Source organism: Brassica napus, chromosome A9 (genome assembly GCF_020379485.1).
Source record: "Brassica napus cultivar Da-Ae chromosome A9, Da-Ae, whole genome shotgun sequence".
NCBI lineage: Eukaryota > Viridiplantae > Streptophyta > Magnoliopsida > Brassicales > Brassicaceae > Brassica > Brassica napus.
In genome coordinates, this window is record NC_063442.1 from 29,616,764 (window position 1) to 29,640,834 (window position 24,071).

A 24,071-nucleotide genomic window follows, 5' to 3' on the forward strand; every position below is an offset into this window, starting at 1 on the left:
GGTGAAACTAGGAACTGATGAAATCCCCAAACCTCTAAAGGACTCGCCAGATCTTTAATGCACATTGCTAAAGAAGAGGTTGCATCAGTGATTTCAATCCATGTGTTCAATTCGACTACTGTAATACAAATTTTGCTAAAGAAGTTGCATCAGTTTTCTGTTGAATCAATCGAAACTTTATGATAAAAACAATGTGAAGATGACAAGGAACATTTTGCATTGGCAAAACTTTATTACAGGAACACAGCTTCATGTTTTCTGATTGAGGAGAGCCCTAAGTCAACTTCTCTCAGCCTCTTTTTTCTCTACAAGTTTGATGAAATTGCGGACAATAGTCTTGCCTTCAGTTGTTATAATGCTCTCCGGATGAAACTGAACTCCCTGTGAACCAATTTTTACAAAACTTTAACAGTACTGTTTATTTCTTTAAAGAGGAGTCAAGAAGAAACATGAAGCAATTGAGAGAGTTCTTTTCTACCTGTATATGCTTGTGCTTCCTGTGTCGGGCTGCCATGACCAAACCATCTTCTGTCCACGCAGTAACCTCTAGTTCATCACTGGGAAACGTATCTTTCTCAATCACTAGGCTGTGATATCTACCTACAAGGAAAGGGCTGAACAAGAAACACCAACAAGATTTGTTTATGATTAATAGTTTTCAGAGAAAGCATATATAGTATAAAAACAACGAGTCATACTTGGATAAACCAGAGAACAAGCCTTCTTCTCCTTTCTCATCATAGTGAACCATGGAGCTTTTCCCATGCATCACACCATATGGTGACCGCACGATCTTTCCTACACACCAAAGTATACAACCATGTTATAGAACACTGATATAGGAAACTAAGACGTCTTTGTTTCTTATGCAAAACTAACCTCCAAATGCTTCTCCTATACACTGCAAACCCATACATACTCCAAACAAAGGAACACGTGGTCCGAGTTCCAAAACAGTTTGTAAGGAAATCCCAGAGTCTTGTGGGGTACCTATCAATCAATATATTAAGAAAGCTGTTTATCTTCTTCCTAACAAGAATCATAAAAAGATACAAAACGATGTCAGAGGCTAAAGCATTTTTACCAGGCCCAGGAGAAATCAGAACCCCTCTTGGATTTTTACTGCACAAGAAAAGGAAAATCAACACTCACTGATTTAAGCCAGATTACAGCTTTGTTTTAAGCAGAATGAATATTGGTTCATTCTCACTCTTTTAGCTCCTCTACTGTGAGTTCATCGTTGCGGTAAACTTCAAAATGGCATCCTACCTCTCCCATATACTATTTAATAAAACATAGGAATGCAAAACCATAAGCCTGAGAAAGACAAATTGGATGCACTTGACACCATTATGTGTGAAGGAGAGCTAGAAGTCAGACATGAAGGATCCAGAGCAACAAATGAACTTCACTATACTCTAGAGAACTAAGGGCTTTCCACAATAAGATTCAACGTGCGGACATAACACACGAGAGAATCATCATCTTACACTAGTTCTGTCCAACGAAGATTAGATTTGTAAAATATTAATAATGAATACTTGAACACCATTCCTATAAAGCTAAGAGCTTGCAATGAGGCAGGACCTAATCTATTGAGACTTGATGGATCAAAACCAAAACTTTGAGTGGGAACCTGACAGAGATTGTAGGTGAAGCTGTCGTAATTATCAATCACGATGATGGGACCACCACCCTTGTGCTGCTTACTAGACGAATTGACAACAACCGAAGAAGAAGGTGTCGAGTTCGATTGCGACATTTCAATCGAAGCTTTCGTGACGACATATCTACGACTCTTCCCCAACACCGAAACTCCTATCACCACCAGAGGGAAAGAACAACAAAGATTAAACTTTTTTAAAATCCAATAACGCATAAGAAACAGCGACTTCTTACTGGTCGGATTCGGACAGGGCTTGACGAGAGAGGAAGGGTTTAGGCGGGTGGTGGAGCCGGACTTGTGTTGGAGAATACAAGAAGAAAACTTGTGCAATGTAGTAGCCGCCATTTGTCGGAAAGCACAGATCCTCCTTAGTCCTTTCTCTGGTTCGAAGAGAGAGAGGAGAGAGGAGAGAGGAGATTTTATAAAGAAGGAAGGCTCTCTGAGAGAGAGAGAGCGAATTGGGAAGTGGCAGGTAAAACGATGCGTTTTATGTAAAACATGGACCACGTGTTTATTAATCAGTAGGTGAATCATATTTGTAATATGGTTCTTTTGTGGCTCAAAGTCTAAGTCTAACCATAATTAATCTAATGCTAACAGCGGGTAGGCCGGTGCGGAACAAACGGATTGGTTAGTGCGGTATGGTTTAAAAACGGTTTGTGTTAGAAAAAATGCAAACTAAGCGGTTCAAAACCAAATATGAATGGTGACATGTATATGAATAGTGGAACTGCGGGATACACATAATATATTTATTTTTACAAACTAAAATATCTACTAATATTATTTTCAAAATAGCTATTTTTATTTCAATAAGTATTTTATATATCTGAAATATGAAATTTAATATAGAACTATTGAAATTTTATAGATAACATCATATTTTATTTAAAATATTATAAATCCGCAATAGAGCTGGGACTTCAGATATTCGGATCAGTTCCAGGTATTTCAGTTATAAGAAAATTATACCCAAATAGTACTTAGTAAACTTTCGGTTTGGATCTGGATCAGTTCCACCCGGTTTTGGGTCGGTTCGGGTATTCAACTTTAAACCCGAAATATTAAACTGATTTATTTTAATATATATATTTATATTTATTTATTTTTAAATTGAAAATAGAAATAAATCGAAATCGTATATATACTTGTAAAATGTTCTAAAGTACAACGAAGTTAAGCCAGTCTAGTGGTACTGCCCATGATCTCTCCAACCTGGGTTCGACCCTCACTGGATACATTTCCATGTTTCTTTAAGTGCAACACCGTCGTTATCGGGTACCCGATTGATTTCGGGTAAAAACCAAAACCGAACCGATACCCGTGGATAATCAACAGCAGTAGGCATCAAATAATTATGGTATGACCGAAACTGATCCGGTCCATTCTAGGTCGGATGCGGTTCGAGTATTTGGTTTTGGTTAAATGTCGCAGGCTTAATTTGCAAGTTGTTTTTAAATAACATTAATTAAGTTTGTTATTTAAAATAGAAAACATGAAAGTATATATCAAAATTTTACTATTTAATCTTTATTATGTAATTTTATAAATCATAGAACAATCGATAATTGTTTTTGGTTCATTTTTTAGTTTTCGATTCGGTTCAGGTAACAAAGTCAGGAACCGAGAAAGTACAACGAAGTTTAGCCAGTCTAGTGGTACTGCCCATGATATTGCGCCTCTCCAACCTGGGTTCGACCCTCGCTGGATACATTTCTATGTTTTTTTAAGTGAACTACCGTTTTAATCGAGTACCCGATTGATTTCGGGGAAAAAGCAAAACCGAACCGATACCTGTGGATAATCAACATCAGTAGGCATCAGATAATTATGGTATGACAGAAACCGAACCGAACCGGTCCATTCCGGGTCGGATGCGGTTCGAGTATTTGGTTTCGGTAAAATGTTGCATGCCTAATTTGCAAGTTGTTTTTAAATAAAATTAATTAAGTTTGTTCTTTAAAATTGAAAACGTAAAAGTATATATCAAAATTTTACTATTGAATCTTTATTATGTAATTTTATAAATCATAGAACAATCGATAATTATTTTTCGTTCATATTTTTGGTTTTTGGTTTGGTTCAGGTAACAAAGTCAGGAACCGATTAATATTTGAAATGAACTTGGATCCCATTCAATTCTAATTCAGTTCCGTTTTATGGTTAATTCGGGTTAAAAAGTATGAAAATTTGAATTTTATAAAATATCAGATTATTAATTAAAAATTATATAATTAGGATAATTTTAAATATTTTTGACAAAAATATTCTAATAATTCAGTTTTGGGGGTATTGTTTTTTTTTAAGTATGGTATTTCAGTTTAGAAATAGTATTTTTAAATTGTTTGATTATTTTAAAATTAAATATAGTGAATATTTATAAGTATATAAATTATATTATAGAAAACAAACTATTTTATCATAATTTATTTGTCAACTGAATAATACACATTGAAACTTGAATTTATGTGTATTATATAAATAAAAATACTAGCTAGTAGGTAAATTTGTGTTACTTAAATAATTATAAACAATAAAAACTAAATTCATTTATAGTGGGCTGTTTGAACCACACCATATGACCTTCTTCTCGAACGCAGGTGTGGTCTGATCAAATCTCTCTGGTTTCAACATTTTTCTTTTAATTTATTATTTCAAAAAATAAAATAAAACATAACAAAATAGTGATGAATGGTGACACATTTACCTTTCCGCTATGTTGTATGCTGGTCCCGCACTTAACATTCAAACCTAAAATGAAATTGAGAATTAGTAGTAAGCTGAGTCAAGCAGCCATCAAATCTAATACAGAGTTCTTGCAGGAGACGATTTTGTATGACTGGTCTATGATTGTGTTAATGCCATTCATTACTACAAACAACATCTATATATTTTTACTAGGTTAAGAGTTAATATCCGCGTCTCGCACAAGATGAACATTATAAATATATATATATATATATATATATATTTATGTATTATATGTTTTTCAAATATTCAGAAATAATAAATATATATACATTAAATAAATAAAAAGGAATATATATATATATAATATTGAATAATTAAAAGAGAATTATTCTTAGATAGCCCTAAAATGTTTTTGTCACAAATATGAAAAAGTTGCCTATTTTAACATGGACTTTACACATCGTACATTTTTCTACACGAACTTTGCAGTAATGCGTATTTCATCATAAACTTTCAAAAAATTCAAAAATCCTATATGAACTCTCAAAATCGTGCCTATATATATATTGACTGTGAAAAGTATTAGTCAACTGTTAATTTATCAAAACGACATCGTTTTGGATAAATCTAAAAAATCAAAATCTGCTTCTTCCTAGTTTCAAACCCAAGCACTAAAACACCTCAATGAACATCTTAACCGCTAGACTAGAGAACTTTTCTTGTTTTAGTAGTGTAAACATTAACACTTATATATATGTTTTGATTTTATCAAATAAAGCTTATCAATTATTTTTTGTTTTAATCTTATCAAATAAATATATAAGTATTTATATATTTTTTTTAAAGTTTACGAAACCTTATTATTTTATAAATTTTAATTAATTACCATTTGTTTCAATATTTAATTTTATATTGTTTATAAGTTAAATTTGACTTTATATTTTATTTTATTTTGTTTATAAGTTATTTTATTTTATGCCTATAGAGTTAAATTTATAGGTTAAATTCAACTTTATATTTCTTTTTTATAATATTACAATATATCTAAATTAGTTGTTTAATATATTTCATTTGTAATATTACAATTTTTAATAGTATTATAATTTGACTTTATATGTTTATTTTTAATAATACTAAAATTAAATATTTAAATCAACAGTAATTAATTGAAATTTATAAAATAAGGTTTCATAAAATTTATTTTTTTAAAAAATATATATTTATTTGATAAGATTAAATAAATTGATAAGATTTATTTCATAAAATCAAAATGTATATATAAGTGTTAATGTTTACACTACAAAATCAAGGAAGTTACGCAAGTCTAGTGGTTAAGAAAATGACCAAAATGTTTCATTAAAAAAAATAAATATACACTCATATCCATAAGTTTAACTAATTTAGACCTTAAGATTTAGAGTTAAGGGGTGGAGTTTTGGTGTGAAGTTTAAAATTTTAAAAAATAAAAAATTAAAATTTTAAAACAAAAATTTAAAATAGCTTTAAAAAAAACTTTCATATTTCAAAAAGAAAATTTGAAAAAATAAAAAGATGAAAAAATTCAATTTTTTTATCAAAAAGTTCGAATTTAAAAACATATAATTTGAATCTATAAAAAAAAATATTTTTTATTTATATATCTAGGGTATAAGAGTCTTTTGTCTATTTACTAAAACCTATTTTGGTTATTTTATTTCTTGGGGGATATTTTTGTGACAAAACAAAAATGTTATATTTAAGAGAATTGCCCCAATTAAAAAATCAGTAACTATTATGTATATAATTAAATTGGTGTGAACACATAAATAAATTTCATTAATGCAAACAATCACCTTTTCTATTTTATATGGTATACAGTTAAATTTAAATGATATTAACTTATATATATATAGAGTATTTTTAATATTGATATATATTAAATGATGCTTTTTACCCATATGGTTTTTTGATCATTAGTATATTTTATTTCAAAGACTTTAAATCACTGATAACAATTTTTTTATTGTGAGATTAATAGTTTTAGTAATTTGTAATTTTTTTAAAACATTCACTGGAAAGTTTAAAATTTAAATATTAATTTTTCAATATTTTTTCAAAGCTTTCAAAGAAAATTTCAAAATTTATATGGTATATAATTTAATTGAAATGATATATATATATATATATATATATATATATATATATATTATTTTAATCTTAATATTTATTAAATGAAATTTCTTACTTATATTATTTTGTAGTCATCTGTATCTTGTCATAATTTTTTTTTTAAAATTATGGAACACAAAAATTTGAATGTGAGATTTTAACAGTTTTAGTATAGCCGTTTAAAAAATCAAAATATAACATATACATAAAATCTAAGTTTTTATTATATGGTAAATGTAGTTGTTTAACTTATTATAATATTTTTAATTAAAACATTTGGTAGACGATACACTAATTTTTTTTATTAAATATTTATTATCCAAAATCATTAATATCCACATTAGGCAGTTTCATAATTCTTTTTAAAGAAAGAACGAAGAGTATTAATGATACATTTATGGTTTATTTAATAAAAGCTTATTATATATATAGATGGACCAACATATTTTTCTAAGGATTCTAAGAATCATTATGGTGATGACCCGGACTACCTCAAATGTTGTAGTGTTTCTCTTTTAATATATAGATGATGTCTTATATGGTGTTAGATAATTCCAAGACTTGTGCAGCAAGTTAACTTATTATTAAGTGTTTAATAAGTTAAATACACAAAAAGGAAATCTAAGATTAAAAAAAAGAAGTTTAGTATTTATATTATGTTTGTGTTTTTATATTCCATATGTAAAAAAAAGTGTCTTTCACTATAAATAGAGATCTAATGGAGAGGTGTTCAATAAGATCAAAGAGAAACATTGAGAGCTTTAGTTTGGAGAAGTTTCTAGAGGAATACAGAAGGTTGTTCTTATAATTCTTTGTGTTTATCGAGATTTTGAATTGGTATCAAAGCTTAAGTTGATTCATCGATCACGTAAGCAAGATGGCCGACATGACTCGAGTTGCACCTCGTACAAACGACTTTTGAGCCGAATCCATCCAATGTCCAATGGTGTCATCGACAAACTATACGGTGTAGTCGATGAGGATGAAAGTTTTGCTGTGTGTTCATGAAGTGTGGGACACAATCGAACCCGGTTCAGATAATCAAAAGAAAAACGATGCTGCGACTGCTTTTTTGTTTCAGTCCGTTCCTGAAACTTTGATTCTTTAGGTGAGAGAATAAACCGCTTCAAAAGAGATTTGGAACGCCATCAAGTCATGACACCTCAGAGTCGTGTAAGAGAGGCGAGACTTCAGACATTGATAACGGAGTTTGATAGGGACTCCTCTGACACTAGTACATCCAGATCGTAGCATCTATTGAGAAATTCCTAGACCTTAATTCTATGGGTTTTGAAGATATAGTTGGAAGGCTAAAGCCATATGAGGAGCATGTAGGGGAAAAACCCAGAAAGAAAACCAAGGGAAGCCTATGTTTTCAAATAACAACCATGGAAGAGGACGAAATGGAAGAGGCAACGATCGAGGTCGGTTAACAATCAGAACCATGTGTCACACACCGAAGAAGGATCGTTCAAAGATGATATGTTGGAGATGTGACAAGCCGGATCACTATACAACTTTCTATCCCGAGAAACCGATACAGAATCAAGAAGCCAACCAAAACGAGACACAAGAGGCCGACGCCCTCTATGTACATGAGGTGGTGTTCTTGAATGAAGACAAAGTGATTCCGAAGAATCTTGATATCGACAAAGGCAATGTAATTGTTTGGTATTTAAATAATGGAGCGAGCAATCACATAACAGGAAACAAGGAGCTCTTTTCGAGTTTGGATCAAAACACCAAAGGGAAGGTGAAGTTTGGTGATGGTTCATGTATTGATATTGTAGGAAATGGTGTGGTTACTATTGTGTGCAATACCGAAGAGAAGAAGGCACTCAAAGACATATATTACATACCGACCTCAAGCATAACATATTGTATCTTGGACAAGCGACAGAAAACGGATGTGAAGTTAACATGAAAGACATCAATTTAACACTCACATATTCATGTCAAAGAGTGCTAGTATGAGTTACAAGATCTTCAAACCGTATCTACAAGATCCCAATGGAGATTAGCTACATGAAGTGTTTACTTGTCAGAGATGAAGATGCTACATAGAGGTGGTATGCTCAACTAGGACATATAAGCTATGGAGTTATGAACACCATGGTAAAGGGAAAACACATTTACATTATATGATACATATTCTTATATACATTAAATAATCTTATGAAAACATGATGAAAGGGAAAGTTTAGATTATTTAATATATAAACCATGCCAATAATGATTTTTATTTAAATATAAACAGAAATTTTTGGTAAACTAATACTATACCATATTTACACAATTATTAATTACATAATTTTTATTGTAAAATAACTAAAAAGACATAATTTGATGTTTATATGTCTTATAGGAAACAATATATTATTGATATTGACAAGGTTATTGATGAGAAATGTTTGTCTTATTGATTTTGAAGATGAGTTGGCCAATAATGAAAAATATATTACTGACACTGTTGTCGTGTTGTATCTTGGCAAATGGTAGTTTAGACTACTATATGTTTAAGTGATTTTCACGTAAAACTTGTATTTTTGGTAACAAATAAATAATATAATGGTCGTATGGGTACTAGTTTTAATTAGATACATAATTTGTAAAATCTTATGTCATATTATATTTTATATTATAATATTCCATACAATATTTAGACAATTATATATTTTTCTTAAGGAAATCTATATTTTTCCTATATTATATATATATATATATATATTCTTAAGTAAATATATATTTTTCATATAACTAAGAATATATTTTTATTTATTTATGAATCTATAAGATAATTTTTGAGAAAATAAGAACTGTTATACAAACTATTACCTATAACATTATTTCACTTCGGTAAATGTATGCCCAAATTTCATTATATCTATAGATTACCCATTAAGAATGGACGAATATTTTTTTTCAACTATACAAAATTAGTAATAAAAAAGTAGTTGCTAATTTCTTGCTAATTAATTTTGCCCTCATATTTAATCCATAAAAATTACACAACACACACACACACACACACACACACATATATATAATGTCATTAGTTGGTAATTTTATGTGGTGATATATCCTATCAGAACTAAAATGAAAATTTGGAACAACTATTTAACATAAATATTTTGGAATATAACGAAAATAAAATTAATAAAAAATTATAATTTCTAGTTTTTCGGATCATCTTAGTACAACGTTTTTTGTGGCATATATACATGTCCATATTTAAGGTTATTGAAGAGAAATTAGTAAATGCTAATTTGGTAGCTAATCTATTGCTAGTTGATTTTATCCACATATTTAATCATTCAACGTTGCGTATATATGGTTGTCGCTAAATGGTATTTTAAGGTGATGACATATCGTAACAAAAATTAAAATAAATGTTTGAAATAAAATTAAATAAAAAAAAACTAACCAATCATTTTAAAACTGTTTTTCCGGATAATCCTAAAAATAGTTTTCAAAGACTTATATATATGTATATGTTCACATTTAAGGTTTTCTACAATAAACACACAAAATATTTATTTACAGTGAAGAGTTATAATGTCAGCATCTAAATTTGCTATATTTTGTATTGTTTTGGTGTTTCTTGCTAGTTGTCATGAATGTATGCCATATATTTCTTACATTTCATCTAATCCCCTTTTATCATTATCATTAAAATAATAATAATATCCTCTATCATCTTTTTAATTTTTTTTAAGTTTTAAATTTTATACAGGTGCTGACCTCAACAGAGGGCCCAAACCAACATGCTCTAAAACACCAAAGAATGTTTGGTGTTGCAGCAACAATTCACACTGTCGGGAAACCAAAGCGCTATGTGAGAAGATTTGTTGGGTCCGCGGTTGAATTTTTCTGAAGAGAGCTTCTATAATTATTTATTCCAAATATTTTTGTACTTCCATTAGTCTAAATTCGAATAATAAATAGTAATTCTTATTCCAAATAAGAATCTAGTATTATGAACTAAATAATTTGGTATACCTTCGAAAGAGATCGAAATATATATTGTTGTTTATGGCTTTCTTCAATTGTATTTTAGAAGTTTATAAATGTTATGTAAAATTGAGAATAAAATTATTTTAGACTGTCTAACTGAATTTAAATGTTGCAAAAAATTGGCTTATAAAATAAAATAAAATATATATTTTTCAGAACATAGTATAGAATTTATAAAATAACTAACACCAATATTAATAGTTATCACCAGTCGCGGGTTGGGCTGATTCAAAATATGACACAATTATTTAAGATAATATATTCTATAAAATTCACAATGGTGGAGGTCTTTTCAAATATGGTCTCATTAAAGTTTTATAATAATAAATAATATGTAAAATTTGTATAATTAAAAAAATCATTGTAATTTTCAAAAATAAATCAATCTCTAATTATTCTTAAAAAATCGAAACATTTTTATATTGTTTTATAATTTTACATATAAAACACATTTACATAATATGATACATCTATACTATACTAAAAGGGGGATATAAGTCATGGAGAGGGTGTCCACATAGGATAGAAAAATCAACCAATTAGAGAACCCGAAATTGCCATGTCATCTCATTTTTTTTCGTAAAAAATAAAAAAACAATGCGAATGTGAGAATCGAACCCGGGTTAGTATGATATATATATAGGACAGTTACCACTAAGCCATTGAAACTTTCTTGGACACATATACAAGAACCACTAAGTATATAATCACAAACTCTTATGTACATTTACAGTAATATGAATTCAACTTTCAAGACTCCGATACTTTGTTTTGTAAAAAAAAATAAGTAAGTGACTAAGTTAATATATTCTTAGAAAGTGTGAGAACGTTGACAAATATGAAAAAGCATAGATTTTTGTTTTCGTGACAAAGTTAAGAATTTTGTAAAAGTAAGTTTAACATATACATTTTTGTGACAAATATGAAAAAACATAGATTTTTGTAAAATTTTGACAAAAGAACTCATAACATACTTCTATAATGTCTTAATAAAATATTATTTAAGGGTGTAATAATTAAATATATTAATACATAGATTTTTGTAAAATTTTGACAAAAGAACTCATAACATACTTCTATAATGTCTTAATAAAATATTATTTAAGGGTGTAATAATTAAATATATTAATTCAATAAATTTTGTAATTTATAGACAAAACAATAACACAACAAATTTTGAAACATTTGTTTAACCTATCGATTTTTTTTTATGAGAATCCAACTAAACAAGATAAAAAAATAATTAGATTTACAAATATTTAATTACCATTTTATTCAATTTTGATTAATTTCAAATTATCATAATGTATCTTTTTGAAGTTACAAATATGAAAAAGCATATATTTTTGTACAATTTGACAAAACAACTCAAAACATATTTTTCTAATGTCTTAATAAAATATTATTTAAGGATGCAATAATTAAATATATTAATTCAATAAATTTTATAATTTATAGACAAAACAATACCACAACAAATTTTGAAACATTTGTTTAACCAATCGATTTTGTTTTCATGAGAATCCAACTAAACAATTAGATTTACAAATATTTAATTACCATTTTATTCAATTTTGATTCATTTTAAATTGTAATAATGTATCTTTTTGAAGTTACAAAAAAATAATCTTCTTTCTTTATTACACTAGCATTATATATAGATTCTATATACACAAAATAAATATAATATAACAACATAAATTTACTTTCCCCGATTCATATGAAAACTTTTTAAGTTATCCACCAAAGCAAATTAATTAAATCAATGAAATTGTTAAAATACAGCAAATTAATATATAATTTTTAAAAAATAAGTAAGTGACCAAGCTAATATATTCTTAGAAAGTGTGAGAACGTTGACAAATATGAAAAAGCATAGATTTTTGTTTTCGTGACAAAGTTAAGAATTTTGTAAAAGTAAGTTTAACATATAAATTTTCGTGACAAATATGAAAAAACATAGATTTTTGTAAAATTTTGACAAAAGAACTCATAACATAATTCTCTAATGTCTTAATAAAATATTATTTAAGGGTGTAATAATTAAATATATTAATTCAATAAATTTTGTAATTTATAGACAAAACAATAACACAACAAATTTTGAAACGTTTGTTTAACCTATCGATTTTTTTATGAGAATCCAACTAAACAAGATAAAAAAATAATTAGATTTACAAATATTTAATTACCATTTTATTCAATTTTGATTAATTTCAAATTATCATAATGTATATTTTTGAAGTTACAAATATGAAAAAGCATATATTTTTGTACAATTTGACAAAACAACTCAAAACATATTTTTCTAATGTCTTAATAAAATATTATTTAAGGATGCAATAATTAAATATATTAATTCAATAAATTTTATAATTTATAGACAAAACAATACCACAACAAATTTTGAAACATTTGTTTAACCAATCGATTTTTTTTTCATGAGAATCCAACTAAACAATTAGATTTACAAATATTTAATTACCATTTTATTCAATTTTGATTCATTTTAAATTGTAATAATGTATCTTTTTGAAGTTACAAAAAAATAATGTTCTTTCTTTATTACACTAGCATTATATATAGATTCTATATACACAAAATAAATATAATATAACAACATAAATTTACTTTCCCCGATTCATATGAAAACTTTTTAAGTTATCCACCAAAGCAAATTAATTAAATCAATGAAATTGTTAAAATACAGCAAATTAATATATAATTTTATTTTAAATTAAATTATTTAAAAAGTGTATTTTCGTTAAAACAAAATAATAAATAAGTAAAACTGATTTGATGGTAATTTTTATGATATATATATATATCAATTCTGTGAAAGAAATATAAGCTTAATATGGAAAAAAATCTTAAATACAAAAACCTCTAAAAATTAACAAAAAAACTAATAAATTAAACTATGATATCACTTAAAAGCTTCTTAGACCATATTAATAAAATATTTAAGCGATAATTAGACAAATTTGATTTTTTTTCCAGCAAAAAGTTTATTATTAATTAGCATCAGTTATTTCAAGATGTTTAAGAAATGGTGGACAAAAAAATAGGATGGACATTAATGATATATGAACTATGAATAGTACTTTGTGAAGCAGACTTAGATAACATATATGCACATACATTTTCAGTCCTTTTTGATGCCTAAATTCAATTTCTTCAGAGTAATTATTCCACAAATAGATTTTATGAGATATTGTTTTGATATGTAGATTTGTTTTTTCAATGTTAAGAAGATTGATAACTGTAAAAATGTCTCATTCGTATATGATATGTCTATAACCGAGTCCCCAACATGAGACAAGTTTGTTTAAAAAGTAAATAATTTTATTTTTCTTATATTATATAATAAATATATATTATTTACTGATAATAAAAATATAGTTATTCATCTATCACAAATATCTATGCAAATATGTGAATCAAGTACAACAATCAAACAACATAATGATTTCCACAAAGAAAATTTAAAAAATATATTTATGTTATGTAGTCATATTTTATATTTTTAAATAATATAATACAATATTATACATTATTTTTTAGAATTGAGAAATACATATAATATCTTATCCGCGCGTAGCGCGGTTAAAAAATCTAGTAATCTTAAAGACATCAAATAATCTTTAAAAAACATGATGAAAGGGAAAGTTTAGATTATTTAGTATATAATCCATGACAATAATGATTTTTATCTGAATATAAACAGAATGTTTTGGTAAACTAATACTATACCATATTTACACCATTATTAACTGCAGAATTTTTATTCTAAAATAACTAAAAAGACATGATTTGGTGTTTTTACGTCTTATAGGAAACAATATAGTATGGACATTGACAAGGTTATTGATGATGAGAAATGTTTGTCTTATTGATTTTGAAGATGAGTTGAGCAATAATGCAAAATATATTACTGACACTGTTGTCGTGTTGTATCTTGGCAAATGGTAGTTTTGGCTACTATTTGTTTAAATGATTTTCACGTAAAATGTATCTTTTTGGTAACCAATATATAATATAATGGCCGTCTCGGTGCAAGTTCTAATTAGATACATAATTTGAAAATCTTATGTCATATTATATTCTATATTAAAATATTCCATACAATATTTTGACTATTATATATATATATTTGTTAAGGAAATCTTTGTTTTTCCTATAATATATATATATATATATATTTTAAGTAAATCTATATTTTTCATAGAACTAAGAATATATTTTTATTTATTTATGAATCTATAAAATATTTTTTTGAGAAAATAAGAACTGTTATACAAACTATTACTTATAATATTATTTCACTTCCGAAATGTATGCATGAATTTCATTATATCTATATATTACCCATTAAGAATTGAAGAATATTTTTTTAACTATATGAAATTAGTAAATAAAATTGTAGTTGCTAATTACTTTTGGCCACATATTTAAATTTTCAAAATTAGACACACACACACACACACACACATATATATATATATGTCATTAATTGGTAATTTTATGTGGTGATATATCCTATCATAATAAAATGAAAATTTGGAACAACTATTTAACAGAAATGTTTTGGAATATAACGAAAATAAAAATAATAAAAAATTATAATTTCTAGTTTTTCGGATCATCTTAGTACAACGTTTTTTGTGGCATATATACATGTCCATATTTAAGGTTATTGAGGAGAAATTAGTAAATGCTAATTTGGTAGCTAATCTATTGCTAGTTGATTTTATCCACATATTTAATCATTCAACGTTGCGTATATATGGTTGTCGCTAAATGGTATTTTAAGGTGATGACATATCGTAACAAAAATTAAAATAAATGTTTGGAATAATTTTTTTTAAAAAAAAAACTAACCAATCATTTTAAAACTGTTTTTTCGGATAATCCTAAAAATAGTTTTCAAAGACTTTATATATATATATATATATATATATGTATATGTTCACATTTAAGGTTTTCTGCAATAAACACACAAAATATTTATTTACAGTGAAGAGTTATAATGTCAGCATCTAAATTTGCTATATTTTGTATTGTTCTGGTGTTTCTTGCTAGTTGTCATGAATGTATGTCATATATTTCTTACATTTCGTCTTATCCCCTTTTATCATTATCATTAAAATAATAATAATATCCTCTATCATTTTTTTAATTTTTTTAAGTTTTAAATTTTATACAGGTGCCGACGTCAACAGAGGGCCTAAACCAACATGCTCTAAAACACCAAAAAATGTTTGGTGTTGCAGCAACAATTCACACTGTCGGGAAACCAAAGCGCTATGTGAGAAGATTTGTTGGGTCCGCGGTTAAATTTTTCTGAAGAGAACTTCTATAATTATTTATTCCAAATATTTTTGTACTTCCATTAGTCTAAATTCGAATAATAAATAGTAATTCTTATTCCAAATAAGAATCTAGTATTATGAACTAAATAATTTGGTATACCTTCGAAAGAGATCGAAATATATATTGTTGTTTATGGCTTTCTTCAATTGTATTTTAGAAGTATAAATGTTATGTAAAATTGATAATAAAATTATTGTAGACTGTCTAACTGAATTTAAATGTTGTAAACAATTGGCTTATAAAATAAAATAAAATATATATTTTTCAGAACATAGTATAGAATTTATAAAATAACTAACACCAATATTAATAGTTATCACCAGTCGCGGGTTGGGCTGATTCAAAATATGACACAATTATTTAAGATAATATATTCTATAAAATTCACAATGGTGGAGGTCTTTTCAAATATGGTCTCATTAAAGTTTTATAATAATAAATAATATGTAAAATTTGTATAATTAAAAAAATCATTGTAATTTTCACAAATAAATCAATCTCTAATTATTCTTAAAAAATCGAAACATTTTTATATTGTTTTATAATTTTACATATAAAACACATTTACATAATATGATACATAATCTTAAAGACATCAAATAATCTTTAAAAAACATGATGAAAGGAAAAGTTTAGATTATTTAGTATATAATCCATGACAATAATGATTTTTATTTGAATATAAACAGAATGTTTTGGTAAACTAATACTATACCATATTTACACCATTATTAACTGCAGAATTTTTATTCTAAAATAACTAAAAAAACATGATTTGGTGTTTTTACGTCTTATAGGAAACAATATATTATGGACATTGACAAGGTTATTGATGATGAGAAATGTTTGTCTTATTGATTTTGAAGATGAGTTGAGCAATAATGCAAAATATATTACTGACACTGTTGTCGTGTTGTATCTTGGCAAATGGTAGTTTTGGCTACTATTTGTTTAAATGATTTTCACGTAAAACGTATCTTTTTGGTAACCAATATATAATATAATGGCCGTCTCAGTGCAAGTTCTAATTAGATACATAATTTGAAAATCTTATATCATATTATAATCTATATTAAAATTTTCCATACAATATTTTGACTATTATATATATATATATATTTGTTAAGGAAATCTATGTTTTTCCTATAATATATATATATATTCTTAAGTAAAACTATATTTTTCATAGAACTAAGAATATATTTTTATTTATTTATGAATCTATAAAATATTTTTTTTGAGAAAATAAGAACTGTTATACAAACTATTACTTATAATATTATTTCACTTCTGTAAATGTATGCATGAATTTCATTATATCTATATATTACCCATTAAGAATTGAAGAATATTTTTTTTAACTATATGAAATTAGTAAATAAAATTGTAGTTGCTAATTACTTTTGGCCACATATTTAAATTTTCAAAATTAGACACACACACACATATATATATACATATGTCATTAATTGGTAATTTTATGTGGTGATATATCCTATCAGAATGATATTACGTGTATACGCACACCAAATAACCTAATGTGCACACTACCACAATCGAATGGTATGTCGATGTAGCACTTTAGGATCGAATCCACAGAGACCAACTATTACACTTTATCTTTATGGGATCAATATCAAGCTAAAACAATATGGGGGTTTTAAAGTTGAGGAATCGTAACAAGCAAGTAATAGGTTGAATTAAAGTTTTCAGATGATTAAAAATGCTAGCCTAGGGTGGTTTGATCGGATGTTAAACAAGTGTGAGCCAAACAATTATTCAAGTTTAATTAAGAGCAAGTCTAGAACTCGGATCACTCAAGTAGAACAGCCCACTGTCGTGGTACTGCTCCCTATGCTGATCGATCTTGATACCTAAACTTTCGTTTGGATCAAGATGCGACAGCAAGCAATAGAGGTCAAGTCCGATATGTTCACAAAACACCCTAACATCTACTTTCGCTGGTTAGGGATGCAATGCTCATTCAAGTTATGTCTAGCAACCTATAACACTTTTGATGAATAGATTAAACCTAGAATCAGGCACTAAGTGGTTAACTTGATGCAAGCCTTAAGAACAACAATGAATGAAGACAATCGATTTATAACTTATTTATGTCAAGCTCACGGATCTAACACCCTAGACTAAGCAAGCTGACTACTCAGCCATAGCTACAGAGAACACAGAGATAACAGATGAAGAAAACATGTTGAATCAATAAAATAAAAGAGATAGGGTTCAGGATTCTTCTCAAGAGTGTAGAGATCCTTCTCCCTTTACAATAAGCAAATCCAACAACGGAGTTTGTGGGTCTGGTTCCTCTATGTAAACTAGCGTAGAATGATAAGGAAAAGCAGAAAAAGAAGATATATTCAAGCCACAGGCGGCTGGGAGAGAAAATAGAGAGATTAGGGCAAATCCCGAAATAGGTTGTAGTTTCCTTAAAAATCTCTGCCGCTGGAACACTCACTCGGAACAGTCACTCGGGTTGCTCCGCTATCCGGAACAGTCATCAAGACTGTTCTGCGTGAAAATCACCAAATTGCACTGTTTGCTGCCTCTTTTGTTCCAACTGGTCCATCTCCCATCCAATGCAACTCCGGACCTGTAATGACTCGAAAAGGACTAGGAAGACTCGATAAAGACTTGAAAACCAATTGAAAAGCATATATACAAGATGTATAAAACACCATATATCAATTCCCCCAGACTTAGATCCTTGTTTGTCCTCAAACAATGTCAAGTATCAAGAACAGGGAGAAAGGTTTGAAAGTGTGGGAACTCTCCTATTCTCAGCAACCATACTTTAACCACGAATCTCTGAACCATACAAGCAGAAAAACTAGGACAACACACCCTTACCGGAACCCCACTGACTGCTGTTCAAAAATCGGCTCCATACTCTTCATCTCAAACCTGAAAAAGCAACACTATCCAGACAGAACTCCCTACATTCATTTAAGAGTAGCGTGAGCTTCTCATCACATGCATTATTCAGGGTAGACGGTCTAGGTGTGGAACAGGCTATTTAATGGTGGAGTTAAGAGTGTTTAGGGGCTACCATTTCATTGAAGAGGATGCAGGATATCACACAAAATGGCAAGAGAGGATAGATCCATTGATGTCCACAGCCTCTACTCGTTTTTGCTCTATCTGGTGCGACTGTTCTGATGACGGAACATGCAACTGATTGTTCTGCTTTCCACTTTCCTCTACACACTCTTCAATACTTGGTACCAACTTCTTGCTCGACCTTTCCAGTGGCTCTATGTTTCTTTTCTTTCTTCCCCTTCTCCATCACATTGTTCTCGTTTTTTTTTTTTTTTTTTTTTTTTTTTTTGGAATACTGATATGGTGATGTGACGAAGACGGAGGTAATACATGATCGTTCTGAGTGCCACTGGTGGTTCTGATTTCGCGACCATTCTGGTTCTCCACCCCTGCTCTTGCGCAGTTCATTGGTTATGGGGCGGTTGCTCCCTTAATCTGCTTGTTCTCCTTTCTGACAAAATTTCTGCAGCAGTAATGAGTAGGAGGCTGCGTTGATCCTTTCCTCTATGACCTTTTTGCACATATCTGCACATATGACACTGAAATACAAATGCACGAAGGTGGAATAAAGGCTAAGGTGCAGGGTGGGAACTAACTAAAGATGAGCTAGCCACTCAGGATCAGCAAGATGGATAAAAAGGATAAGAAGTCCTGAGTGTGTTCTCGTTTCCCTGATCTAATGCCCATAACAAGAAGAATTTCAGTTAAGATTAGGTTCAAGTAAGGTGGAGTTAAGTCTACCCAGTGTAACCTGATCGGCTGAGAACTTCTGGAGAATCAAGTGAGATATGTCAGGTTGTTCCAGGTCCACATGTGTGTCTTTCGCCACTGCTAAGGTCACTGAATAAGATAACTAAAGCACGAGGTGGTTATGTGATCAACACGGAATAAGGTCCTAATTCCCACAAATTTTTGACTGACTCAATAAAAACTTACTCAAATTGACCCAAAAGAAAAAAAACAAAAGAAAGAAACGAGTTAGTAAACGACGAAAACCCTCCCCCAGACTTACTTCACAACGTCCCTGGTGTGAAAATAAATCAGAGAGAAGGTGAAATCAAGAATAAACATTTTTTTTGTTCGAGATACTTACCTGGCGCGGAGCAGCCTGACAGAGCAAGACGCGGTTGCTCCAGCAAAGGATGCTCTGGAATGAGAGCAGCCAGCTGCTTGCTCCAGTCAAGGGTCTCGGATTTTCTGATTTATGACCTGAGACTCAACAAACTAAAAACAAAAATAAGTGAAAAAGAAAATCCTAATGTTAATGACACTCACCAGTGGGTTGCCTCCCACCAAGCGCTTGGTTTAAGTCTCTAGCTTGACTTGGTGACTGGGATCAGTCGGATTGAGCAGGAGGGCCTGTTCCAAAACCAGCTCCACAATCAGACATGTTCAGCTTCAGAACTCTGCTCAGCAACCCTTTCACAGCAGCGTCTCCTTTCTCCTTCAGCTCATGTGTGAGAATGGCTCTGACTTTAGAGAACGGTTTGGAGGTACCCTTGCACTTTACCTCATACTCAATGGAGTTCTCATCACACTTGAGAGGTATCAAAGTCATTGTAGGATCTCCCTTGACCCTTTTCTTCTGGACTTTTTGTTTCACCCTTGAATTCCCTCTGAATTTAGTAGGATCAGTGCTAGGATCTTCATCAGAGAACAGCCTGCTCTCACCCTTATCACCATGCTCCTTCTCTGGAACAACCTTCAGCTTTTCTACATCAAACACTGAGATGCGAGAGGCGTGTGATGAGGAAGATCTGGTGGGTACAACCTTGTAGAAAACTTTCTTGTTGATGTTGGAGAAGCAGACTCTCTTGTTGGACATATCGATGGTTGCTCCAACAGTAGCCATGAATGTCCTTCCAAATATCAAAGGCATCTCATGATCCTTGTTCATCTCAACAACTTGGAACTCAGCAGGAACAATGCATTCCCCTACTTGAACATGAAGGCTGCGGATGGTTCCATATGGGACTGCTCTAGAAGAGTTTGCAAAGGTCAGGGTCAGCTGAGAACGCTCAACATCAGCAATACCCAAATCGTCTACAATAGCCTTTGAGACGAGATTCACACAAGAACCAGAGTCACAAAGAGCATCTTTGAAGGTTGTTCCTGCGATGGAACATGGGAAAACAAACTTTCCAGGATCATCAACCTTAGGCAATACCTTCAGTGCTGGTGTAGACAGTGCTTTGGTATAGAGGACCTTGATCTCCTCTTGAGTCTCTTTACAGTGTTTAAAGAACTGGAGCAATGGACGAATCTGCAGAGCATCTTCGAATGCAAGTTCTTTAGGAAGCCTTCTCACCATCTTGTTAAAACCTATCAGCTGCTCTTCACTAATGGGATCCATCAGATGTCTAGGTGGAATTGGATAGGGAACCTTAGGAACATAGACTCGCACTGGTGGAGTTTCAGCAGGTACGCTAGGACCAGTCACTCCAGAGCTAGCAGACTGTTCTGAGTTCTCTTCTGTGCCTAGAACAGTCTCAGCAAACGGCTGCTCTATTGCATTACAGTGCTCAGTCCTAGGATTTTTATCAGTTCTTCCAGGGAGCGTCTCTTGTTGCCTCTTGACACTCTCAACTGTTTGAGCAAGCTGAACATCGATCTTTCTTATATCGATCACAAGATTGTCATACTTGTTATTCAGCTCAGTGAACATGTTGCCCATCCTAGTGTCTATTTCTGTGGTTACCTGATTCAACGCCTTGGCCTGAACCTGCTGACCTTGCAAAAACTGTTGCATCATCATACTCAGACCCTTCAGCTCATCCGGTTGACTGTTCTCAGTAGCTGGAACAGCTTGCTGATTGCTCTGCAGTTGTCGCTTGTTTTGGTTCTGAATATGTCTGGCCGTAGCTTGCTCCATGCTGAAAACGTGCCCTTGGTTGTTTTTCAGTAGCTGATCAACCTTGGCAGTCAGCTCATCTATTTTCTGGGCGTCAGAACTGTTCCCTTTCATGGAGCAATCACTCTCCTCTTTCTTATTACCTGAGCTAGCAGCCATGTTCTCAATCAGCTTAAACGCTCCAGCAGTGGTTTGAGTCATGAAATCTCCATTGCTCGCAGAGTTTAGAGCACCTTGGTATTTCCAGTCCACTCCATCATAGAAAATGTCCAGGAGATAATCATCATCAAATCAATGGTGAGGACATTCTCTGCGATAGTCATTGAAGCGCTCCCATGCGTCGCAGAAAGGCTCATCAGTGAGCTGTTTGAAGGAGGTGATCTTGTTCCTCAATGCAGCTGTTCTCGCCTTAGAGTAGAAATAACTGAGGAACGCTGATCGGACCTGTTCCCATGAAGTGAGAGAGCCGGTAGGGAGAGAGTTCAACCACCGTGCAGCTTTTCCATCAAGAGAGAATGGGAATAACATGCACCTGATGTAATCTGGTGGAACACCATTAGCGCGAGTGAAACTACAGACTTTTTCGAAGCTCTCAATATGCTCCATTGGAATTTCTGTAGAGAGACCAGAGAACACCTTTCTCTGTACTAGACCGATCAAAGCAGGCTTGATCTCGAAGTCCTGCCTGGTGCAGAGTGGAGGAACAATGGCAGAGCGCGTAGTAGGGATGTTACGCGGAAGGTTTCTCTGCCCGATTGGAACAGTCTGCGCCTGTTGTTCCTGCTGCGCGAGAGCAGCCTGTTCAGCAGCATCCTGCTGAGCTTGGATGGTCTGCTGCATTTGTTGCATCTGCTGCTGCATGAGTGCCATAGCCGCAGCGAGATCATCCTGATTGGCGTGATCACCCATAGTGGTGTCAGTTTGCCTTGGCTGTTGACGATTTGTTCTTTCTAACCTTGCTAGCTCCTGGTTGGTAAATGTAACTAACTCTCCTTGTGCGTTTCTTCGAGTATGTCTACTGGTCATGCACCTGGAACATTAGCTGCAACAAAAAGGATAAGGCAAGTTAGAGGTCTTAGACTAAATAAATAACCGAAAAATAAAGGTAAAAAGATGGTCCCCGGCAACGGCGCCAAATTGATATTACGTGTATACGCACACCAAATAACCTAATGTGCACACTACCACAATCGAATGGTATGTCGATGTAGCACTTTAGGATCGAATCCACAGAGACCAACTATTACACTTTATCTTTATGGGATCAATATCAAGCTAAAACAATATGGGGGTTTTAAAGTTGAGGAATCGTAACAAGCAAGTAATAGATTGAATTAAAGTTTTCAGATGATTAAAAATGCTAGCCTAGGGTGGTTTGATCGGGTGTTAAACAAGTGTGAGCCAAACAATTATTCAAGTTTAATTAAGAGCAAGTCTAGAACTCGGATCACTCAAGTAGAACAGCCCACTGTCGTGGTACTGCTCCCTATGCTGATCGATCTTGATACCTAAACTCTCGTTTGGATCAAGATGCGACAGCAAGCAATAGAGGTCAAGTCCGATATATTCACAAAACACCCTAACATCTACTTTCGCTGGTTAGGGATGCAATGCTCATTCAAGTTATGTCTAGCAACCTATAACACTTTTGATGAATAGATTAAACCTAGAATCAGGCACTAAGTGGTTAACTTGATGCAAGCCTTAAGAACAACAATGAATGAAGACAATCGATTTATAACTTATTTATGTCAAGCTCACGGATCTAACACCCTAGACTAAGCAAGCTGACTACTCAGCCATAGCTACAGAGAACACAGAGATAACAGATGAAGAAAACATGTTGAATCAATAAAATAAAAGAGATAGGGTTCAGGATTCTTCTCAAGAGTGTAGAGATCCTTCTCCCTTTACAATAAGCAAATCCAACAACGGAGTTTTTGGGTCTGGTTCCTCTATGTAAACTAGCGTAGAATGATAAGGAAAAACAGAAAAATAATATATATTCAAGCCACAGACGGTTGGGAGAGAAAATAGAGAGATTAGGGCAAATCCCGAAATAGGTTGTAGTTTCCTTAAAAATCTCTGCCGCTGGAACACTCACTCGGAACAGTCACTCGGGTTGCTCCGCTATCCGGAACAGTCATCAAGACTGTTCTGCGTGAAAATCACCAAATTGCACTGTTTGCTGCCTCTTTTGTTCCAGCTGGTCCATCTCCTATCCAATGCAACTCCAGACCTGTAATGACTCGAAAAGGACTAGGAAGACTCGATAAA

The 24,071-nt window shown here is 31.1% G+C and overlaps 1 protein-coding gene and 1 non-coding gene across 2 annotated transcripts; one reads left to right on the top strand and one right to left on the bottom strand.

Annotated features, from left to right (window-relative positions):
- Window positions 1-68: 68 nt before the first annotated feature.
- On the bottom strand, window positions 69-2,157 carry LOC106367360 (anthranilate synthase beta subunit 1, chloroplastic). Its single transcript, XM_013807122.3, has 8 exons — window positions 1,900-2,157; window positions 1,637-1,818; window positions 1,211-1,281; window positions 1,085-1,122; window positions 880-990; window positions 699-798; window positions 479-614; window positions 69-381 (listed from the first exon to the last, which is right to left on the bottom strand). The coding sequence occupies exons 1-8, from the start codon at window positions 2,009-2,011 to the stop codon at window positions 280-282; spliced, it is 852 nt and encodes a 283-aa protein (XP_013662576.1). The 5' UTR covers window positions 2,012-2,157; the 3' UTR covers window positions 69-279.
- A 19,926-nt stretch (window positions 2,158-22,083) lies between these two features.
- LOC125578726 lies at window positions 22,084-22,190 on the top strand. The gene has a single exon (XR_007316809.1). It is a non-coding gene; the product is annotated as a small nucleolar RNA R71 (small nucleolar RNA).
- Window positions 22,191-24,071: the final 1,881 nt, after the last annotated feature.

Coding starts and splice junctions, on each gene's coding strand:
- LOC106367360 (XM_013807122.3), bottom strand. CDS start 2,011: ATGGCGGCTACTACATTGCACAAGTTTTCTTCTTGTATTCTCCAACAC. Junction 1,282..1,636: donor TCACCTACAATCTCTGTCAG/GTTCCCACTCAA, acceptor TTTATTAAATAG/TATATGGGAGAGGTAGGATG. Junction 615..698: donor TTGTTCTCTGGTTTATCCAA/GTATGACTCGTT, acceptor TTTCTTGTTCAG/CCCTTTCCTTGTAGGTAGAT.